At 41.5% G+C, this 18,399-nt stretch overlaps 1 protein-coding gene across 1 annotated transcript; it reads right to left on the reverse strand.

The window, feature by feature from the left end:
* Nucleotides 1-5,728: 5,728 nt before the first annotated feature.
* On the reverse strand, nucleotides 5,729-16,622 carry tph2 (tryptophan hydroxylase 2 (tryptophan 5-monooxygenase)). The gene is made up of 11 exons (XM_033968759.2): nucleotides 16,334-16,622; nucleotides 14,774-14,905; nucleotides 13,747-13,930; nucleotides 11,374-11,474; nucleotides 10,896-10,963; nucleotides 10,236-10,432; nucleotides 8,924-9,059; nucleotides 7,775-7,901; nucleotides 7,578-7,673; nucleotides 7,360-7,493; nucleotides 5,729-6,228 (listed from the first exon to the last, which is right to left on the reverse strand). The coding sequence occupies exons 1-11, from the start codon at nucleotides 16,448-16,450 to the stop codon at nucleotides 6,054-6,056; spliced, it is 1,467 nt and encodes a 488-aa protein (XP_033824650.1). The 5' UTR covers nucleotides 16,451-16,622; the 3' UTR covers nucleotides 5,729-6,053.
* Between the last annotated feature and the right edge of the window lie 1,777 nt (nucleotides 16,623-18,399).

Below are 18,399 nucleotides of genomic sequence, written 5' to 3' on the forward strand. Positions count from 1 at the left end.
ACGTTTGAAAAAAGAAAGACAAAATCAGTACAAAAATGATCAAAATCCAAGAGATGACGCACAGAAAGACGCGGCGCTTCCGATTTCTGAAATGCAGGTAGGATAACGGGAACATGACAGCAATGTAGCGCTCTAAGCACATCAGAGTCAAAAACAAGGGGCAACCGAAAACCTTTAAAGCTCTTAGAGACTCAGTCATTTTATGAACAGTTTCCGAAGTTTGATTTAGCATGGCATAAAAATCGACTGGTAAACACAGGCAGTACAGGACGTCGACGATGGAGATGTTCAGAGCTAAAAGCTGTGACGGGGAAAGATTATGTCTGGATTTGAACAGCAGCCACAAGAGGGCGCTGTTGGCGAGCAGAGCAGTGACGAGGATGAAGATTTTGAGTCCGAGCCACAGAAACATGCCCCATTCGACTTTGCTGCAGTGGTTCATCATGTCGCTAATGCTAACGGTTATCCATGTTAGCTCGAAGAGAGACAACAGTTCAAATGTGTGAGAGGTGTTTGAGCTGGAGTTTGACGTCGATGGAAAAAGGAAAGAAGCAGAGGAAGAGGAGGAGGAGAAAGAGGAGAGAGAGGAAGAGGAGGAGAGGGAAGAGGAAGAGGAGAAGGAAGAAAGGGTCCTAGAGGTGCTGTTGTTGCCCATTGTAGAGTGCAGCCTAAAAACAAACAAAACAACCATCAAACATATTTTACTTACTTATTTAAGCAGGAAAATTATCACTGAAATTAAAAATATCTTTTTCAAGAGTGTCCTGATTGACTGAGGCGAAGTGATGTCTAAAACATCTCAATCCTGAACTAAACCAGGACTACAACGGAACTAAACCAGGACTACAAGAAAACCAAACCAGGACTACAAGAGAACTAAACCAGGACTACAACGGAACTAAACCAGGACTACAAGAGAACTAAACCAGGACTACAAGAGAACTAAACCAGGACTACAACAGAACTAAACCAGGACTAGAACAGAACTAAACCAGGACTACAACAGAACTACACCAGGACTAGAACAGAACTAAACCAAGACTACAACAGAACTAAACCAGGACTAGAACAGAACTAAACCAGGACTAGAGCACAACTAAACCAAGACTACAACAGAACTAAACCAGGACTAGAACAGAACTAAACCAGGACTAGAACAGAACTAAACCAAGACTACAACAGAACTAAACCAGGACTAGAACAGAACTAAACCAAGACTACAACAGAACTAAACCAGGACTAGAACAGAACTAAACCAAGACTACAACAGAACTAAACCAGGACTAGAACAGAACTAAACCAGGACTAATTCAATTCAATTCAATTCATTTATTTTTGTAACGCCCAAAATCACAACAACAGTTGTCTCGAAGGGCGTTCATGTTTTGGTTGATGGGGAAACCAGAGTACCCGGAGGAAACCCATCCAGACACGGGGAGAAACATGAAAAACTCCACACAGAAAGGCCTGGGTGACCCGGGGATCGAACCAAACCTTCTTGCTGTGAGACATGAGTGTTGCCACTCAGCCACCGTGCTGCCTACACACAAAAAACAAAACAAGCAGGAAAACAGAACAAAACTACAACAGAACTACACTAGGACTACAGCAGAACTAAACCAGGACTAGAACACAACTAAACCAAGACTACAACAGAACTAAACCAGGACAACAAGAGAACTAAACCAGAACTACAAGAGAACTAAGCCAAAGCTACAGCAAAACTACAGCAGAACTAAACTAGGACAAGGGCAAACATAAAATAGACCCCCCTCGGTCTGTCACATACTCCTGGTGGTGTCTGTACTTCAGTTTGGGAATCACAGTGACTCAAAGACGTCCCCTGGTCTTGTAGCACAGTAGAACGGAGTGAATTTAAAAATTGAGGCTAAATAAAAGTGTACTCACCTGTAAAGCTGGCGGGAGTCGTCAGGGTGAGGCTGGCGGGAGTCGTCTGTAGCCTCTTGTTCTGCAGACCCTCCTCTGTTTAAACTCCTCACATTTGCATTGACGTGAAGGGCATTTGTTTAAGTTTTTGTGTTTTTACATGAAATTAGGCCTAAACCACAATCTGAACTAAACCAGGACTAAACCAGGACTAAACCAAGACTCTAGCAGAAAAAATACACTAAACACTAAAATAGCAGGTCCAAACCAAGACTAAACCAAGACTAAACTAAGTCTAAACCAGGACTAAACCAAGGCATGGAATAAATGAAGTCTAAACCAGGATTTAGGTGTGGACTGAACATTTTCTAACCCATCACTAAAGCATGAACTAAATCAGGTTTAAATTAGCACCAAGGCATGGACTAGATCAGGTCTGACCCAGGAAAACAAAAGGACTAAATAAGGTCTAAATCTGGTCCAAACCAGAACTAAACCAGTTCTAAACTAGGATGTGGACTAAATGAGGTGAGTTTTAAAACAGGACTTAAACAGAACTAAGGCATGAACTAAACCAGGTCTAACCAAGTAATAAACTAGGACTAAGGCGTGGTCTAAACCAGGTCTATATCAGCTATAAACCAGGACTTGAACAAATGAATAATAAACTGGAACTTACAAAAATAACTTAGCCAGGACTGAATCTGTCTAACCCAAAAGTTTAACAAGAGTAGGTCTGGACTAAACCAGGACTAACCCAGGACCACAACAGGACTAGGTCTGGACTAACCCAGGGCTAACCCAGGGCTAACCCCGGACTCGGCAGTGGTCTGACCCTGTTGTTTGCATCGACCGGATAACATTTGCTTGTTTTTTGATAGAAGTGTTTTTAAACTCTGAAAAACTCGAGATGCAAATGAAGCCTTAGACCCACAGACCACAGCCCGTCCTCTGTGTGACTGATGCTGCTTTTCAAATACATGGACTCAGACTCCGCCCACAACTATAACTACGTGTACTTTAGCTCATCAAGTAAACTGTCACAATTTCAAAGTTAAAGCAGAACCATTGTGCTTGTGTCTGCTCTATAGTTTAAATCTGTGACACCTGTGGATCATTATGTTATAATTAGCATATTTAAAATCACCATATTCATTTAAAACGACTTATTTATGGTGGAATGTTCAGCAGTTACCATGGAGACACATTGCAAAACACTACCAAAAAAGTATTAAGATTGTCTCAAGGGTCAAGAAAAAATACTAACTGGATTTAAACAGCATGGTCCTATTTAAGAGTTTGATTTTCAACAAAAAGGTGAGAGTGACTAACTCAAAAACTGTTGGCTAATGCTAGCTCGCTTGTGACAGTAATGTTATTTGAGAGGGACTTATTTAACAGCACAGATCATCTCATCTGTTGTAATTCAGCTAAATTAGCTTTTTCTGGTCAGACTGTGTTAAATAAAACTCAGATTAAAGTCAATTTGAGTAATAGAGCATCAGACAGAGCAGTACCTCCAGTTAGCTTCACATGGCATCAGCTGCGAAGTATCAATTGTGTCCATATAAGGATATTTCACCCACTTTGACAAATTCATTTAACTGTAAGATGCTAAAATGTCCAGTTGTGTGTCCAATTATGTGTTGAACAGATGACAAACTCACAAACACACAGTCTTGTTTGCAGCACACCAGACAAAATAGACTTTATTTCATATTGTGGTATTGTTTTGTCTGCACTGTACAGAATAAATATGTAACCCGCTGCATTTGTCCAGAGAGAGTGGACTGAAGCAGACGTCATCCATGTAAACTCACTGTTAGGGCTTTGAAAGGTCAAAATGAACACACCACAGCACACTAACAGCAGCCTTACACTACTGGCAAACACCAGCAAAAATATATATCACCACAACTGAACTAAATGACTGAAAAAACAGAATAAAACCTAGAAAATAAAGCTGTACTATGTAACTTTTGGAGGGCTTGCCATGTTCCCGTCTCCATGGAGATGTTGTTGCTTTTGCCTAATATGTTTGTTTAAAGGGGACGCCAGGTTTAAGTTATCTATCCCCATGGAGACAAGCTGATGATGCCACCAGGTCAACTTACAGCTCAGGTCTGTGGAGAGGCATGCGCACTCACAATGCTTTTTTTAAGATCAGTTTTAGCCATAAAACACCAGACTGATTTAATATCATATTGTAGAACATACATATATGATCTAGGTAAACATCTCCATGGCGACAAAAAGGTAGCAGACCTCCCACCAGAAATGTTACATAGGACCTCTTTAAAATAGCCTCAGTGCAATATAAAACAAAAAAATATATCTCTCTCTCTCTATATATATATTATTGTGTGGTCTGTGCAATGAACTTTTAATCTTCATGGTCAGTAATCAGTTGGGGGTTTGGATATTTTAAAGGAGAGGTTTACAGCCAATCCTCTTCAGTAAAAACATAGACTGTTTATACCAGGCATGCCCAAACTGTGGCCCAGGAGCCAAATGTAGCCCTCAGACTAATTTTTCTTGGCCCTCAGGCTTCCAGTTTAATTGGCCCATATTACCTTAAACAGTACTTTTTACTGCACATTTCAGAAAATCTACTTACTGCCCATCTCAAATATTGTCCCATTGAGGATGCATGAATAAAGGTCTAATGGTTCAGTCTAACATGTAATAAACACACAGATTTGAAATATTCACTGTATTCGCGACCAGTCTATGGCCCTCAGTTGGCCCTCAGCTTTCTCTGCGTTTTTATATGTGGCCCTTAATGAGAAAAGTTTGGACACCCCTGGTTTATATAAATGGACATAGCTAACCTGCTAGCCGCTGTGTTCCAAATAGGAAGTGATCATGTGCACGCTTCAGGCTCCATCGACTAAATTCACTTTACACTAGAAAACTGTGGCCCCTCTCTCTGTAACTGCTGCTGTCAGACTCGTCATTTTAGTCTTAAATGTTCGTATTAACCTGCTCTACATGATCCTAGTGTTTTTATTTCACTATAGTACCTGTAAATCAAGACATGAATATCAGGCAAATCAGGCGCCTTCACATCCACGACAAATTTCAAATATGGATCTAAATTGGCCTCTGTGACTGCCTCGATGAGCTTCATTTGACTCAGTCCACTTCTTTATAGATTCTGTGGTAAAAACATGTCTGGAGCAGATGCAGGACTGACAGAGGAGCAAATGAGACTATTTTCTGTTTAAAATGGCACTGATAAAATGATGACTGTATTGTTAATGTTTAGAACAATTATATAGAAATCCAAAACAAAATTAGGGACAATTTGTAAAGGAAAAATTGTATTTGATATTTTCTCAGAATAGTTTAAGTCTACCATTTGTGTGCAGTTTCAATATTTGAGAAGTTTATGCATATTTCCTCAGGTGACAATTCAATGGACTTTAGTAACTGATACTCCTGCCTCTTCACAGATCTGACCTGTAATTTGCCCTGGTGACATGGACTGTTTGTCTTTATGAAGATCAGTTTGTTTAACCTCGTGTAGCAAGATGAATTCTTGAGATATCTGTGAGTTCACAAATTCATAAGAATCCGTCTGGCCTGGCTCCCGCTGTGGTGAAATGGACCAGTCACAGAGCAGCATTGTGGTTTGGGCGGAGCCAAAGGCAAAGCACTCAAACAAACCTAAACAGACGCACTTGAGACTATTTTGACATAAATCCAGTTTGTGAAATGTTGCAGAGAGAAGAGCTTTGTGCATCTGTGGAGGAAAGATGTCTGTACATAACTGGATTTAAAGAAAGTGAGCCGTGTACAACTCACCTCAGAGTGATATGTATATCATTCTCACAAGAGCCAGGTTGCAATTTAATGCCATGCTGTGGAACATTCCTGACAAAGTAATAACATCTCCATGGAGACAAGCAGGTGGAGGACTTTGCACTAGAAAAGTTACATAGACCACATATAAGCATTACTAAGGAAGCTGTGTCTCCCTCTGCTGGCCACACAGAGGAACAGAGCATGTTGAAACGTCTCATTAGCAGCAGGGATGTGTGAAGTTGAGAGTTTGATCATGAATTGCAGGGATCTTTTGGGTTGTGGGATAAATTCTCATATAGGTGTTCATTGCCCAGGGTTGTCTGAGGTTGTGGGCTGGTTCATCAGTGTTGTGTTATGGGTTAGATTCCCATGTAGGTGTTCATCTTGCCCAGAGCATCACAGACTGTGGTTAAGTCGCTGCGTAGATCTTGCACCACGTTCTCGATGCTCCTCGTGTCTTTGAGCAGGTCCACGCTCTGAGTGTACGGGTTATAGTACACAGAGAAGGGGCGCTTGATCGTCTTCGCAAACTCCCTGAAAACAACAGAACAGTGACAGGACAGTAAAAGGTGATGGACCCTACTCTATTTTTGTTCTTGTAAGTAGAGCAGGTTTGGCCAAAAGTTTTATCACTATATTAAAGAGAAAATTTGCGATAACGATATAGCTGAGGATAAATGTCGCTCGCCGCTTTATGGTGACCTTTATAATATTTGTTCTTGACTATTTAAATTATAGCTCTAAATTGTCCTCTCTAGGCTTTAGCATTAGCATTAGCTGTGATCTCTGTCTCCCTTCACAACTGAAAGGAAAATCAGCTAGTTTAGTCCTGGATCCCATTTCTTGAAGCCCATTCTATTGAGCCCCAGTGAGGGTTTTTTTTTAGCAGTAGGGCTGTAGCAGTAAGATCTCAAAGGCTAAGTTCTGCAGTACCCCGCTTCTCCATCAGGTCACTCCCCTCCACCTGGGGCACCTGTCTAGAAGCTTGCACCTGTGCACACCCATTTATATATACAGTCTCTGCTCAGGTAAGAGCATAGACTGTATATATAAATGGACACAGCTAACCTGCTAGCTGCCACATTGCAAATAGCAAGTGAGCATGGGCACGCTTCTGGCTCCAATTCACTTTCTATTGAAAAAGTCTCCCCTCTCTCTGTAACTGTTGCTGTCAGGCTCGTCATTCTGACCTTAAAATTTTCGTATTGACCTTCTCTACATGATCATGAGGTTATCTTGCTATTTTGTTTGTAAATTAAGATATGAACATTAATAACAGACCATTGAGCTGCCTTACCTGAGGTTGCCCCATTAGCGTTAGCAACAGGTTTGACTGATAGTTTTGCTAAGTGCCCCTAACAATTCAGCGGTGTTTGCAGGAAGGGCTCTTACCTTCAACAACCTCGCTCCTGATTGGCTCTTTGGTTTTGTGCTCAGATTTCCAAATATGGTCTGTGGTTTCAGATTAACCGCTATAACTGTTAGCCTCATTTGGTCACAATCAAATACTATGGGTGACATCTATTTCTGTTATACTGTCTGTGGGTAAGAGAGGTGAGATTCTTTGGCAAATGGCAGCAGACTGGAGTCAACTGGGTTACTCTGGTCAGGGATCACAAAAGAAAATAGTAGTAGTAGTAGTAGTAGTAGTAGTAGTATTTGAACCTCATCTTCTCCTTAGCCTCTTCAAAGCTCTCGGACACAAAGTACACTTCCTGAAACGAGGTGATGATGCACTCCTGGAAACACGTGGTCTTGGGGTCAAAGGTCTTCACACAGGCCTTCTCCGACAGGGCATGCTGGGAAAACAACAGGAACCACTACCCCTTAGTAGTAGTTATTAGTAGTTAGTAGTAGTTGTAGTAGTAGTACTGTTTGTTTACCTGTAGCTCTCCGATAGAGGACAGAAGACCTGCTCCATATGCTCGGAGCTGCCCGTCCTGTTTACACAAACCAAACTCGATGGTGAAGAAGTAGCACTGAAAACAACACAGGGGGGTTAGTAATAATAATAGTAGTAGTAGTGGTAGAAGCAGGAATAGTATTACTAACATGAATAGTATTAGTACACAGAACTCACAGTGGCAAGTTTCTGCACATCTTCGTCCGAGGCTCCTAACGAGGCTAAACCGATTTCTTGGGAAAACTGAGCAAACTTTGGATCGGCGAGAAGTGGAACGTGCCCCAGCAGCTCATGACATGTGTCCCTGTGGAGAGGAGAGGTACTGCAGGTCGGAACAGCAACAACAGCTTTAAGTCACTATTAACTATTCATCTTGTTTTGATCTTATTTATTTAGTTATGTTGTCAAGATTTTTGGTATTTCTAACTGGTTTCAACATTTTTATATGTACTCTTGATTTGCGTGTGCACTTGAGGGTCGGGCTGTATGAAGGGGATCTGGTTGTGCTCACAATTCAAGGGTGTACAGAGCAATACAGGGGCTACAGAGGGGGTTCTGTTTTATGTAGCAGGGTCTGGTTATACAGGGGGTCTGGTTGTAATCACGGTTCAGTGGTGTGTGGGGGGTCTGGTTGTTGTTCATGAGTGTAAGAGGGGTTAAAGGGTTGTATGTACTCGCAGCTCAGGTGTGTAGAGTGGATCCGGTTGTGTGTAGAAGGGTTTGGTTGTATGTACAGGGTCTGGTTGTGTGTAGGAGGGTCTGGTTGTATGTAGAGCAGGCCTGGTTGCATGTAAGGGGATCTGGTTGTATTTGGATTCTATAGGGGTTACATGTGGGGCATAGGGTTGTATATGCTCACGGCTCAGGTGTATAGAGCGGGTGTGGTTGTGTGTAGGAGGGTCTGATTGTATGTACAGGTTCTGGTTGTGTGTTAGGGTCTGAGTGTATGTACAGGGTCTGGTTGTGTGTAGGAGGCTCTGGCTATATGTAGAGGTTGGTTGGTTAGTATGGTTGTGTTTAGAGAGGGTCTGGTTGTGTCAGGGAGGGTTCTGGTTGTACGTAGAGTGGGTCTGGTTGTAAGTAGGGGGGTCTGCTTGTGTGTAGGACGCTCTGGTTGTATGTAGTGCGGGTCTGGTTGTATCAGGGAGGGTCTGGTTGTATGTAGTGCGGGTCTGGTTGTATCAGGGAGGGTCTGGTTGTACGTAGAGTGGGTGTGGTTGTGTGTAGGAGGGTCTGATTGGTTGTAGAGCAGGCCTGGTTGTATGTAGGGGGGTGTGGTTGTATATGGGTTCTATAGGGGTCACATATAGGGTTGTATATACTCACGGTTCTGGGGTATAAAGAGGGTCGGTGCTGTGGCGGACGTATTGAGTGCAGTTAAACACACGATAGGCCAAACCAGCCAGAAAATCCCTGGGAGAGAGGTATCCCGCCACCGGACGAACTGTGAAACCGGAACGCTCTGGAAAAATAAAGACATGAGATTATGAACTGAAGAAAGTCCACAGCAGAAAACATGAGTGAAGTCACAGTATTTATCAGCATTAGAACAATTTAGACAGGTTCAGATGTTCTGTATATGAAGATTGTCCTTCTAATCCAGGCAGGCCCAAACTGTGGCCCGGGGGCCCTCAGACCAATTTTTCTTGGCCCTCAAGCTTCCAGGTCTATTGGCCCATATTACTTTATACAGTACTTTTTACTGTACATTTCTGAAAATCTATTTATAGCCCATATCAAATATTTAAGTGTCAGTGTCCCATTGAGGATGCGTGAATAAAGGTCTAGTGGTTCAGTCTAACTTGTAATAAACACACAGATTTGAAGTATTCACTGTATTGGTGACCAGTCTATGGCCCTCAATCGGCCCTCAGCTTTGTCTGTGTTTTTACATGTGGCCCTTAATGAGAAAAGTTTGGACACCCCTGTTCTAATCTGACATAAAGAAAAAGAAAGCCGTTTTAAACTTGATTAAACAAATGTCTACTTGACTTACTCTGAGCACAATTACTGAAATGAAAAAAAAACAACAACACAACACCAAGTATGTAGGATAAGCTCTTCATAGGAAGTGGATTTGCCGCCTACTTGTTTCCATGTAGATGTTATAGCTTGGTATAGAATGCTCCACAGTATGGCATTAATTTTATCCATCTCCACGGAGAGGTCGGTAACAGGACAGATCTATGCAAAGGCAAAGACAATCCCAAAGAATTGCTTATGCTGATAACAGTTTAGCAGTAAAATCAGTCCAACCAGAAATCAGAATGACCCTCACACCACGCTCTCATTTGAGTTGCCAGTTTCACTGCTGAAATCCAGTTGGTTTAAGCCTAAAATGCCCCTCTCTGATCTGAATGGTCACTACCTAAACCCCAACACCTGCAGCTGATCATGAATCAGTTTAGTGCAGCCTCTGCAGCTCAGTGAGTGACTCAGTGATTCTAGAGGTTCTGAGGTTTCACATGAGGCCTGTCCATAAACTGAGAATGAGACACATTTGTATGTGCCTCTATCTGCAGTACACTTTTTGAAACAGTAAGAGGCAGGATACATACAGCCCCTTTAATAAATGGAAGACGAAAAGGTACATAGTGCAGCTTTAAACAGCTGCAGTGTAGGAGGGTGTAGGCTTTACCTCTGAGAAAGGTGGAGACATCCTGTAGCTGGGGGATGTTGTCTTCTCTGTAGCCGCAGTGCTTCGTTAGGAGGGGCCAGTTCTTCAGGTACTCGCAACAGGCGTGAGTCGGGTACAGTTTAGACAGCTCCCTGAAGACCACTCCCCAAGTCCTCACCTCCTCCTCTGTGTACTCGATACGCGGGATCGGCTGGCCACTGGGAGGGGAGAAAGACAGGACTAAACCAGAACTGAACCAGGACTAAACCAGGACTAAACCAGGACTAAACCTGGACTAAACAAGGACTAAACCAGGACTAAACCAAGACTAAAAAAGGACTAAACAAGGACTAAACCAGGACTAAACCGGGACTAGACCAGGACTAAACAAGGATTAAACAAGGACTAAACCAGGAGTAAACCAGGAGTTAACCAGGTCTAAATTAAGACTAAACCACTTCTCTGTGTACTTGATATGTGAGATTGGCTGTCCACTGGGAGAGCAGAGACAGGCTAAAATGCTGTTGTATCCTTAGACAAGACACTTCATCCACCATCCTAGTATGAAAGTGGTGTGTGTGTTGAGTGTTGGAGGGGCAGATGGTGTAGATTGGCAGCCTCACTTCAGTCAGTCTGCCCCAGGGCATGTGTGGCTACTACTAGATTCCCAGTCATACTCACAATTTGTAGTTCATGGCTACTTCCACAAAGTACTTCCTCCTCTGGCGATAAACATTGTCCTTGAAGCCCTAAAAGAGGACCAAAACTGTCAAATCTAATCCAGGTCTAATCCAGGTCTACACCAGGTCTACACCAGGTCTAAACAGGTCTACACCAGGTCTACACCAGGTCTACACCAGGTCTAAACAGGTCTACAGCAGGTCTACACCAGGTCTACACCAGGTCTACATCAGGTCTAAACAGGTCTACACCAGGTCTACACCAGGTCTAAACAGGTCTACACCAGGTCTACACCAGGTCTACACCAGGTCTACAGCAGGTCTAAACAGGTCTACAGCAGGTCTAAACAGGTTTACAGCAGGTCTAAACAGGTCTACACCAGGTCTAAACAGGTCTACACCAGGTCTAAACAAGTCTACACCAGGTCTACACCAGGTCTAAACAGGTCTACACCAGGTCTAACCACAGTTGAACTCACTGGGTGGTCTGCGTCCAGCTCAGAGCCGTACATCAGGACTCGGTGAGAACACTGATCCAGTTCTGAGATCTTCATTGGGAACCAGGGAACATCCTCGTCATCTGAACATACAAACATGTTTGGGGACAAACATAAGAGACGCAGGCCCCCAGGAGTCCCCACAGTGTGAGAAATACCTGCCTATATTACACAGATAAACTAACACACTAGTTTATCTGTGAGCTAGTTTATCTAACCTGGCCAGCTAAGATAACTTTGTACAATACTTATCGTTTCTAATGGGCATGATTGACAGGTGGATTAACCAATCACAGAAACGCAGGGTCTGTTGATATCAAAACAAACATGGTGGCTAAGATTAAGGTGTACTTTACAAATCCCTTGTGGGAAATTCATTATCTGCATTTGACCCATCCTTCAGTGTCTCTGGGTTAAACCTGCATTTGACCCAGCCTTCAGTGTCTCTGGGTTAAACCTGCATTTGACCCAGCCTTCAGTGTCTCTGGGGTACACCTGCCAGAAGCAGTGGGACTCATCTCACGATCTTGAGCTTGTCTTAGTTGGGACCTTAGCTGGAGGATTTGACCTGTTGTGCAGGTTTTTGGTTGATGGAGAAAACCACAGGAGACCCACCATGACACAGAGAGAACATGCAAACGGCAAACAGAAAATGCCCAGTAGTAGTAGTAGTAGTAGTAGTAGTAGTAGTAGTAGTAGTAGTAGTAGTAGTAGTAGTAGTAGTGGTACTAGTAGTCATTGTAGTAGTTGTTGTTGTAGTAGTTACAGTAGTAGTAGTAGTTTATGTAGTAGTAGTAGTAGTAGTAGTAGTAGTAGTAGTAGTAGTAGTAGTAGTTGTTGTTGTTGTTGTTGTAATAGTAGTTGTTTTTGTAGCCGTAGTAGTAGTAGTAGTAGTAGTTGTTGTTGTAATAGTAGTTGTTTTTGTAGTAGTAGTAGTAGTAGTAGTAGTAGTAGTAGTAGTAGTAGTAGTAGTTGTTGTTGTTGTAATAGTAGTTGTTTTTGTAGTCGTAGTAGTAGTAGTAGTAGTAGTTGTTGTTGTTGTAATAGTAGTTGTTTTTGTAGTAGTAGTAGTAGTAGTAGTAGTAGTTGTTGTTGTTGTTGTTGTTGTAATAGTAGTTGTTTTTGTAGTAGTAGTAGTAGTAGTTGTTGTTGTTGTAATAGTAGTTGTTTTTGTAGTAGTAGTAGTAGTAGTAGTAGTAGTAGTAGTTGTTGTTGTTGTTGTAATAGTAGTTGTTTTTGTAGTAGTAGTAGTAGTAGTTGTTGTTGTTGTAATAGTAGTTGTTTTTGTAGTAGTAGTAGTAGTAGTAGTAGTAGTAGTTGTTGTTGTTGTTGTTGTTGTTGTAATAGTAGTAGTAGTAGTAGTTGTTGTTCTTGTTGTAAGAGTAGTTGTTTTTGTTGTAGTAGTAGTAGTAGTAGTAGTAGTAGTAGTTGTTGTTGTTGTTGTAATAGTAGTTGTTTTTGTAGTAGTGGTAGTAGTAGTAGTTGTTGTTGTTGTAATAGTAGTTGTTTTTGTAGTAGTAGTAGTAGTAGTAGTAGTAGTTGTTGTTGTAATAGTAGTTGTTTTTGTAGTCGTAGTAGTAGTAGTAGTAGTAGTAGTAGTAGTAGTTGTTGTTGTTGTTGTAAGAGTAGTTGTTTTTGTAGTAGTAGTAGTAGTAGTAGTAGTAGTAGTTGTTGTTGTTGTTGTTGTTGTAATAGTAGTTGTTTTTGTAGTAGTAGTAGTAGTAGTAGTAGTTGTTGTTGTAATAGTAGTTGTTTTTGTTGTAGTAGTAGTAGTAGTTGTTGTTGTAATAGTAGTTGTTTTTGTTGTAGTAGTAGTAGTAGTAGTAGTAGTTGTTGTTGTAATAGTAGTTGTTTTTGTTGTAGTAGTAGTAGTAGTAGTAGTAGTTGTTGTTCTTGTTGTAAGAGTAGTTGTTTTTGTAGTAGTAGTAGTAGTAGTAGTAGTAGTAGTAGTAGTAGTAGTAGTTGTTGTTGTTGTAATAGTAGTTGTTTTTGTTGTTGTAGTAGTAGTAGTAGTAGTTGTTGTTGTAATAGTAGTTGTTTTTGTTGTAGTAGTAGTAGTAGTAGTAGTAGTTGTTGTTGTAATAGTAGTTGTTTTTGTTGTAGTAGTAGTAGTAGTAGTAGTAGTTGTTGTTCTTGTTGTAAGAGTAGTTGTTTTTGTAGTAGTAGTAGTAGTAGTAGTAGTAGTAGTAGTAGTAGTTGTTGTTGTAATAGTAGTTGTTTTTGTTGTTGTAGTAGTAGTAGTAGTAGTTGTTGTTGTAATAGTAGTTGTTTTTGTTGTAGTAGTAGTAGTAGTAGTAGTAGTTGTTGTTGTAATAGTAGTTGTTTTTGTTGTAGTAGTAGTAGTAGTACCCGTACCTGCCTCTGCGGACCATGCGTTTATAGGAGTATTATATGATATAATATTGACGTGATCCTTCAGGTTCTGCAGAAGTTCGTTGAATTCTTTCTTGGAGCAGCTGCAGTCGGCGAAAATCTCCACCTCGTTTAAGACGCGTTTGGACACACGAGACTCTATGTGGTTTAGGTTTACTCTCCGCTCCTGAGGAGAGAGGGAGGAGAGAGAAAGAGAGGAGAAAGGGAGAGAAAGAGGGGAATGAGAGAGGAGAAGAGAGGAGAGAGAGGAAATGAGGCGGGGAGAGGGAGAGAAGAGAGAGGAGAGAGAGAGAGAGGAGGAGAAGGAGAGAAAGAGAGGATGAAAGAAAGAGAGGGAGAGAGGGGATGTAAGGAGGAGAGAGGGAGAGAGAGAGGAGGAGGAGGTAAGAGGGAGCAAACAAATATGCATTACAATAATGCAACTGTAATAAAGCTTTAATGATGAACATGGAGACAAGCAGGTAGTGGATCCTCCCTCCACCAGAAAAGTTGCACAGTGCAACTTTTAGTTTGTTGGTGAATGCCTGTCTGTAGAGCCCCATTCACACATGTACCAATCCTCATAACACTGTCACGTCTGCTCTCTGCTCTTCACCTGCATTTGGCTAAGAATGGAATCTACCTACGTAACCAAACTCGTAACCAGGAAATCAGTCTTGTAGCTAGGAAAGCAAACTTGTAACCAGGAAACTAATCTCATAACCAGGAAAAGATGCTTGTAACTAGGAAAAAAAAATCTCATAACCAGGAAGCCAATCCCATAACCAGGAAAACATTCTCATAACTAGGAAATCAATCTCATAAACAGGAAACCAGTCGCCCAACTGGGAAATCAATCTTGTAACTAGGAAGCCATTTTCCTATCTCCAATTTTTAGATTTTGCTCACACATACGCCTCCCCTGAACATTCCCAGTCATTTACCAGATGAAAAATGAAGGCACATCACAGTGTCTTTGTTCACACATGACTCTGTTCTGGTCAAATGCAGGTAAATTTGCGGCTTTTACCTGAAAGACCCTTAGTGCTCGGACCAGTCCTCCCACTTCGTTCTTCAGAGAAAACACCACAGCCGTGCGACCCGAGTCCTCACTCTGCTGCTCCTGCTTCTCATTTATGGGGCAGAAAGATGGCCGCCGGGACTGAAACAGAGAAAGACACGAAGAGGGGAAAATGGTAGATAGATAGATAGAAAGATAAATAGATTTGATCCCAAAAGAAATTCGAATATCAACTTTTAAAGATTTAAGATTTTTATATATATATATATATATATATATATATATATATATATATATATATATATATATATATATATATATATATATATATATATCTCCTGTATATTTAGGCTGAGTTCTTCTCTCAGACTGAAAACACTCTGTTCCACCTTGTGATGTCATCAAGTGGTAATACAGGAAGTGCTCCACTGTGTACACAGTGTGCACACACCTTCACTAGAATCATTTGGATGATTTCAGGTCTGGAATTGCCGATCTCTACTGAACTAAAGGTAAAATGTAGCCGGTAATGTGAAAACTACCTCTTCATGACATCATGAGGTGGAACAGAGCATTTTGAGCTTTATAGATGTAGACAGACTGATAATAAAGAATTACTCAAACATGTGTAAATGAAACAAAACACAACTCTAGGTATGTTTTTGAGTAGGTAACAGCATTATAACTCACAAGAGTCAATTTTTTCTTTAAAGAGAGTTAAGATGAATTATTTATTTTCTTCTGCAGTCCTGGTCTTATATAATAAAGAACATAATGACATAGTGACTAAAGAGTTGTTATAGTGTGTTACAGTTATACAGAACAGCAGATCGAGTTGTGGTCGCAGCCCTGGAGACCACAGGAAATATTTGACTGGAGCAAATAGACTTTATTAAAATAGAGATGTGTCGACAGGTGCTGACAGGTGTTGACAGGCGCTCTGTGTGCACCAGGTGCTACACGGACCACTATGTTTACTTAGTCACGCTGCATGTACACAATAGTAACTGTGTTTTTATATTGCATCTAATAAGTAACTAAAGTTATCTGAGAGTCCACACTTCACTCTGATTGGCTGATTCACCTGTCACAGGTCCTCAGTCACTGTAGTTACAGCTACACTGGAGCACACTGACCACATGCAGCTGCCAACCACACAGAGCATCACCACACGTCTAAGAGATAAATCAAACAGCTGAGCAAAGGCTTTGAGTAAGAACACTCAGGTCTATAGTTTAAAACTGCTGCATTTGACCAAGGTCAAAGTCTTCTCTGTCAGTATAAAAAAACAAAACCAGGACTAAACCAGCACTAAACCAGGACTAAAACTGGACTAAACCAGGACTAAAACTGGACTAAATCAGGACTAGACCAGGACTAAACCCAGATTAAATCAGGACTAAACCAGCACTAAACCAGGACTAAACCAGGACTAAACCCAGACTAAACCCAGACTAAACCCAGACTAAACCCAGACTAAACCAGGACTAAACCAGGACTAAACCCAGACTAAACCTGGACTAAACCAAGACAAAACTAGGGCAACAGCAGGTCTAAACCAGGACTCACCATCTGCCCCCCGGTGTGCCTCTGGGGCTGGCTCTGCTGCTGGAACATGCCTGAGTCCAGAGACATGCCCCGACGTGCCCAGTACTTGGAGGAGAAGAGCATCATGGCGGGCTGCATCCTGGGCACTGGGTCGGGGGGGGTCCTTCCTCACATGGGACGACGCCATGGGGTACCAGTGTGTGTAAGTGTACCACGGCTCCAGGGTTAGACCGCAGAGGGGGGCAACAAGGGAGACTGACCCGAGGAAAGAGGCTCGATCCTTGGATAGAGATCTGGAGTAAGGGAGCCACGCTCAGAGGCACACCCAGAAACTGTGACTCGATCCTGGAGGAGAGAGGAGGAGCAGGAGGAGAAGGACAGGGGGGGTAGACCCAGGGACAGTGACTCGATCCTGGGAGGAGAGAGGAGGAGAGGGAGTTAGACCCAGGAAAGTTGAAGAGCAGACAGTGTTGCCAGATTTTCAGAGAACGAGTAACTTTCCAAAAATAGATGCCCAAAGTCTCCATAAAGAAGTGGACTTGGCAACTATGGGAGCAGAGGGGGGCACGCGAAGAAGCAGACCCAGGGCAGAAGGGGATGCCAAATATTCAGAAAACAAGCAACCCAGCCTTTGAAAAAATATATATATATATATCAAAACTAGATATTCGTTGTTCGCAGGTATCAATACTAAAAAAGTCGCATTCACAGGACAGAAATGAACCTTTCCTGAATATGTTTAGAATGATTTTGAGCTGTATCAGAACAAGTCACTGACAGTTGAAAAAAAGTCATAATTCTTTTGTTTCTAAATATTTTTCTTTTCTTTTTTCAGAGAATTTGGACCTAGCCTTCTGGCATTAATATGAGCAAATGCAGCACCGAGGAACGAACCCTCATTGTACAGTGGTACTTTGAGTCACATGGGTGAAATTCACAAACCACGGGTGTTACAGTCGACATTTTAATACCAGAGATGCCCCAAGAGTAAATGCCATTAAAGGAATAATAAGTTGTTTTCAAAGACAGGGGGCAGTATGTGATCTCCACAGACCTGACTAGTCCTGATTTCTTCCTGTGGGGCTTTCTTAAAGAAAAGGTGTTTGTGAATAAACCTCAGACAATAACCAACTTAAATCATAATATAAAGGATCAAATAAGAGCTATAAGCCAAGAAATGTTTTCAAATGTTATGCAGAGTGTGTTGGATCGGGCTATTCAGGGCAAAACCGAAAATGGTGGACACTTAAAAAACATTATTTTAAAAAATGTGATCATTTGTAATTCCCCTAGTTTAAGTAGTGACAAGTTCAAGTGTAAGTAAAGAATTATAAACTTATATATTGCCAAAGATCTTGGAAGGTTCAGTTTACCTACTGCTAAAATTTGGTGAGTATAACTTAAGAATTATAGGAGCTATTAAAGATTTAAAAGTGTCAGTGACTTTTGGGCCACCCTGTATAAGACACATAGACTAGTATACACCCATGGACCACTATGAACCTACTGGACACTGAGGATTACACAGATATAAGACACATGGGAATAGAAAAGAAAGTACTACTATTTAATGTGGAAAATCGCATCCTACTCTCTAAAGAAAGAGTGTTTTTTTTATTATCATCATGGTATCAGAATTGGTATCAAGTCCAATTCTTAGTATCAAAATCAAGTTTGAAGTTTTAGGATTGTGACAACACCAGATGCAGATATTTTTAACAGCATATTTAACATAAATAGCATCTTTAAAAGATTAACATTTGTATTTCAGTTATTACCATGGAAATTAATTTTAAAAGAATAAAAAAATAATAATTAAAAAAATTACCTTTTTATATCGTGAAAGTGCCACTCAGAAACAAGCCCATAAAAAACCCTGAAAAAAACTCAAAATGTGCACGCGAAGAAGCTCAAAGTCGGTATAAAGATGCTTACTTGGCAACTTGATGACTTGATCCTGGGGATGGAGAGAAGGAGGAGGAGAGGGGGGACATGGAGAGATAGACCCAGGGATGGTGACTCGCTCCTGGGGACAGAGAGGAGGAGCGCAGAGGTGGAGGTGAAACAGGTGGAACCGAGAGAGGGAC

This window comes from Periophthalmus magnuspinnatus, chromosome 6 (genome assembly GCF_009829125.3).
Source record: "Periophthalmus magnuspinnatus isolate fPerMag1 chromosome 6, fPerMag1.2.pri, whole genome shotgun sequence".
Lineage (NCBI taxonomy): Eukaryota > Metazoa > Chordata > Actinopteri > Gobiiformes > Gobiidae > Periophthalmus > Periophthalmus magnuspinnatus.

What these genes read in the sequence shown, in the direction of transcription:
- tph2 (XM_033968759.2), bottom strand. Translation starts at nt 16,450, where the DNA reads ATGCAGCCCGCCATGATGCTCTTCTCCTCCAAGTACTGGGCACGTCGG. An exon ending in GAGCACTAAGGGTCTTTCAG is followed by an intron (nt 13,931 to 14,773) that starts GTAAAAGCCGCA and finishes CTCTCTCCTCAG; the next exon opens with GAGCGGAGAGTAAACCTAAA. An exon ending in GAGGCTAAGGAGAAGATGAG is followed by an intron (nt 6,229 to 7,359) that starts GTTCAAATACTA and finishes TGTTGTTTTCAG; the next exon opens with GGAGTTTGCGAAGACGATCA.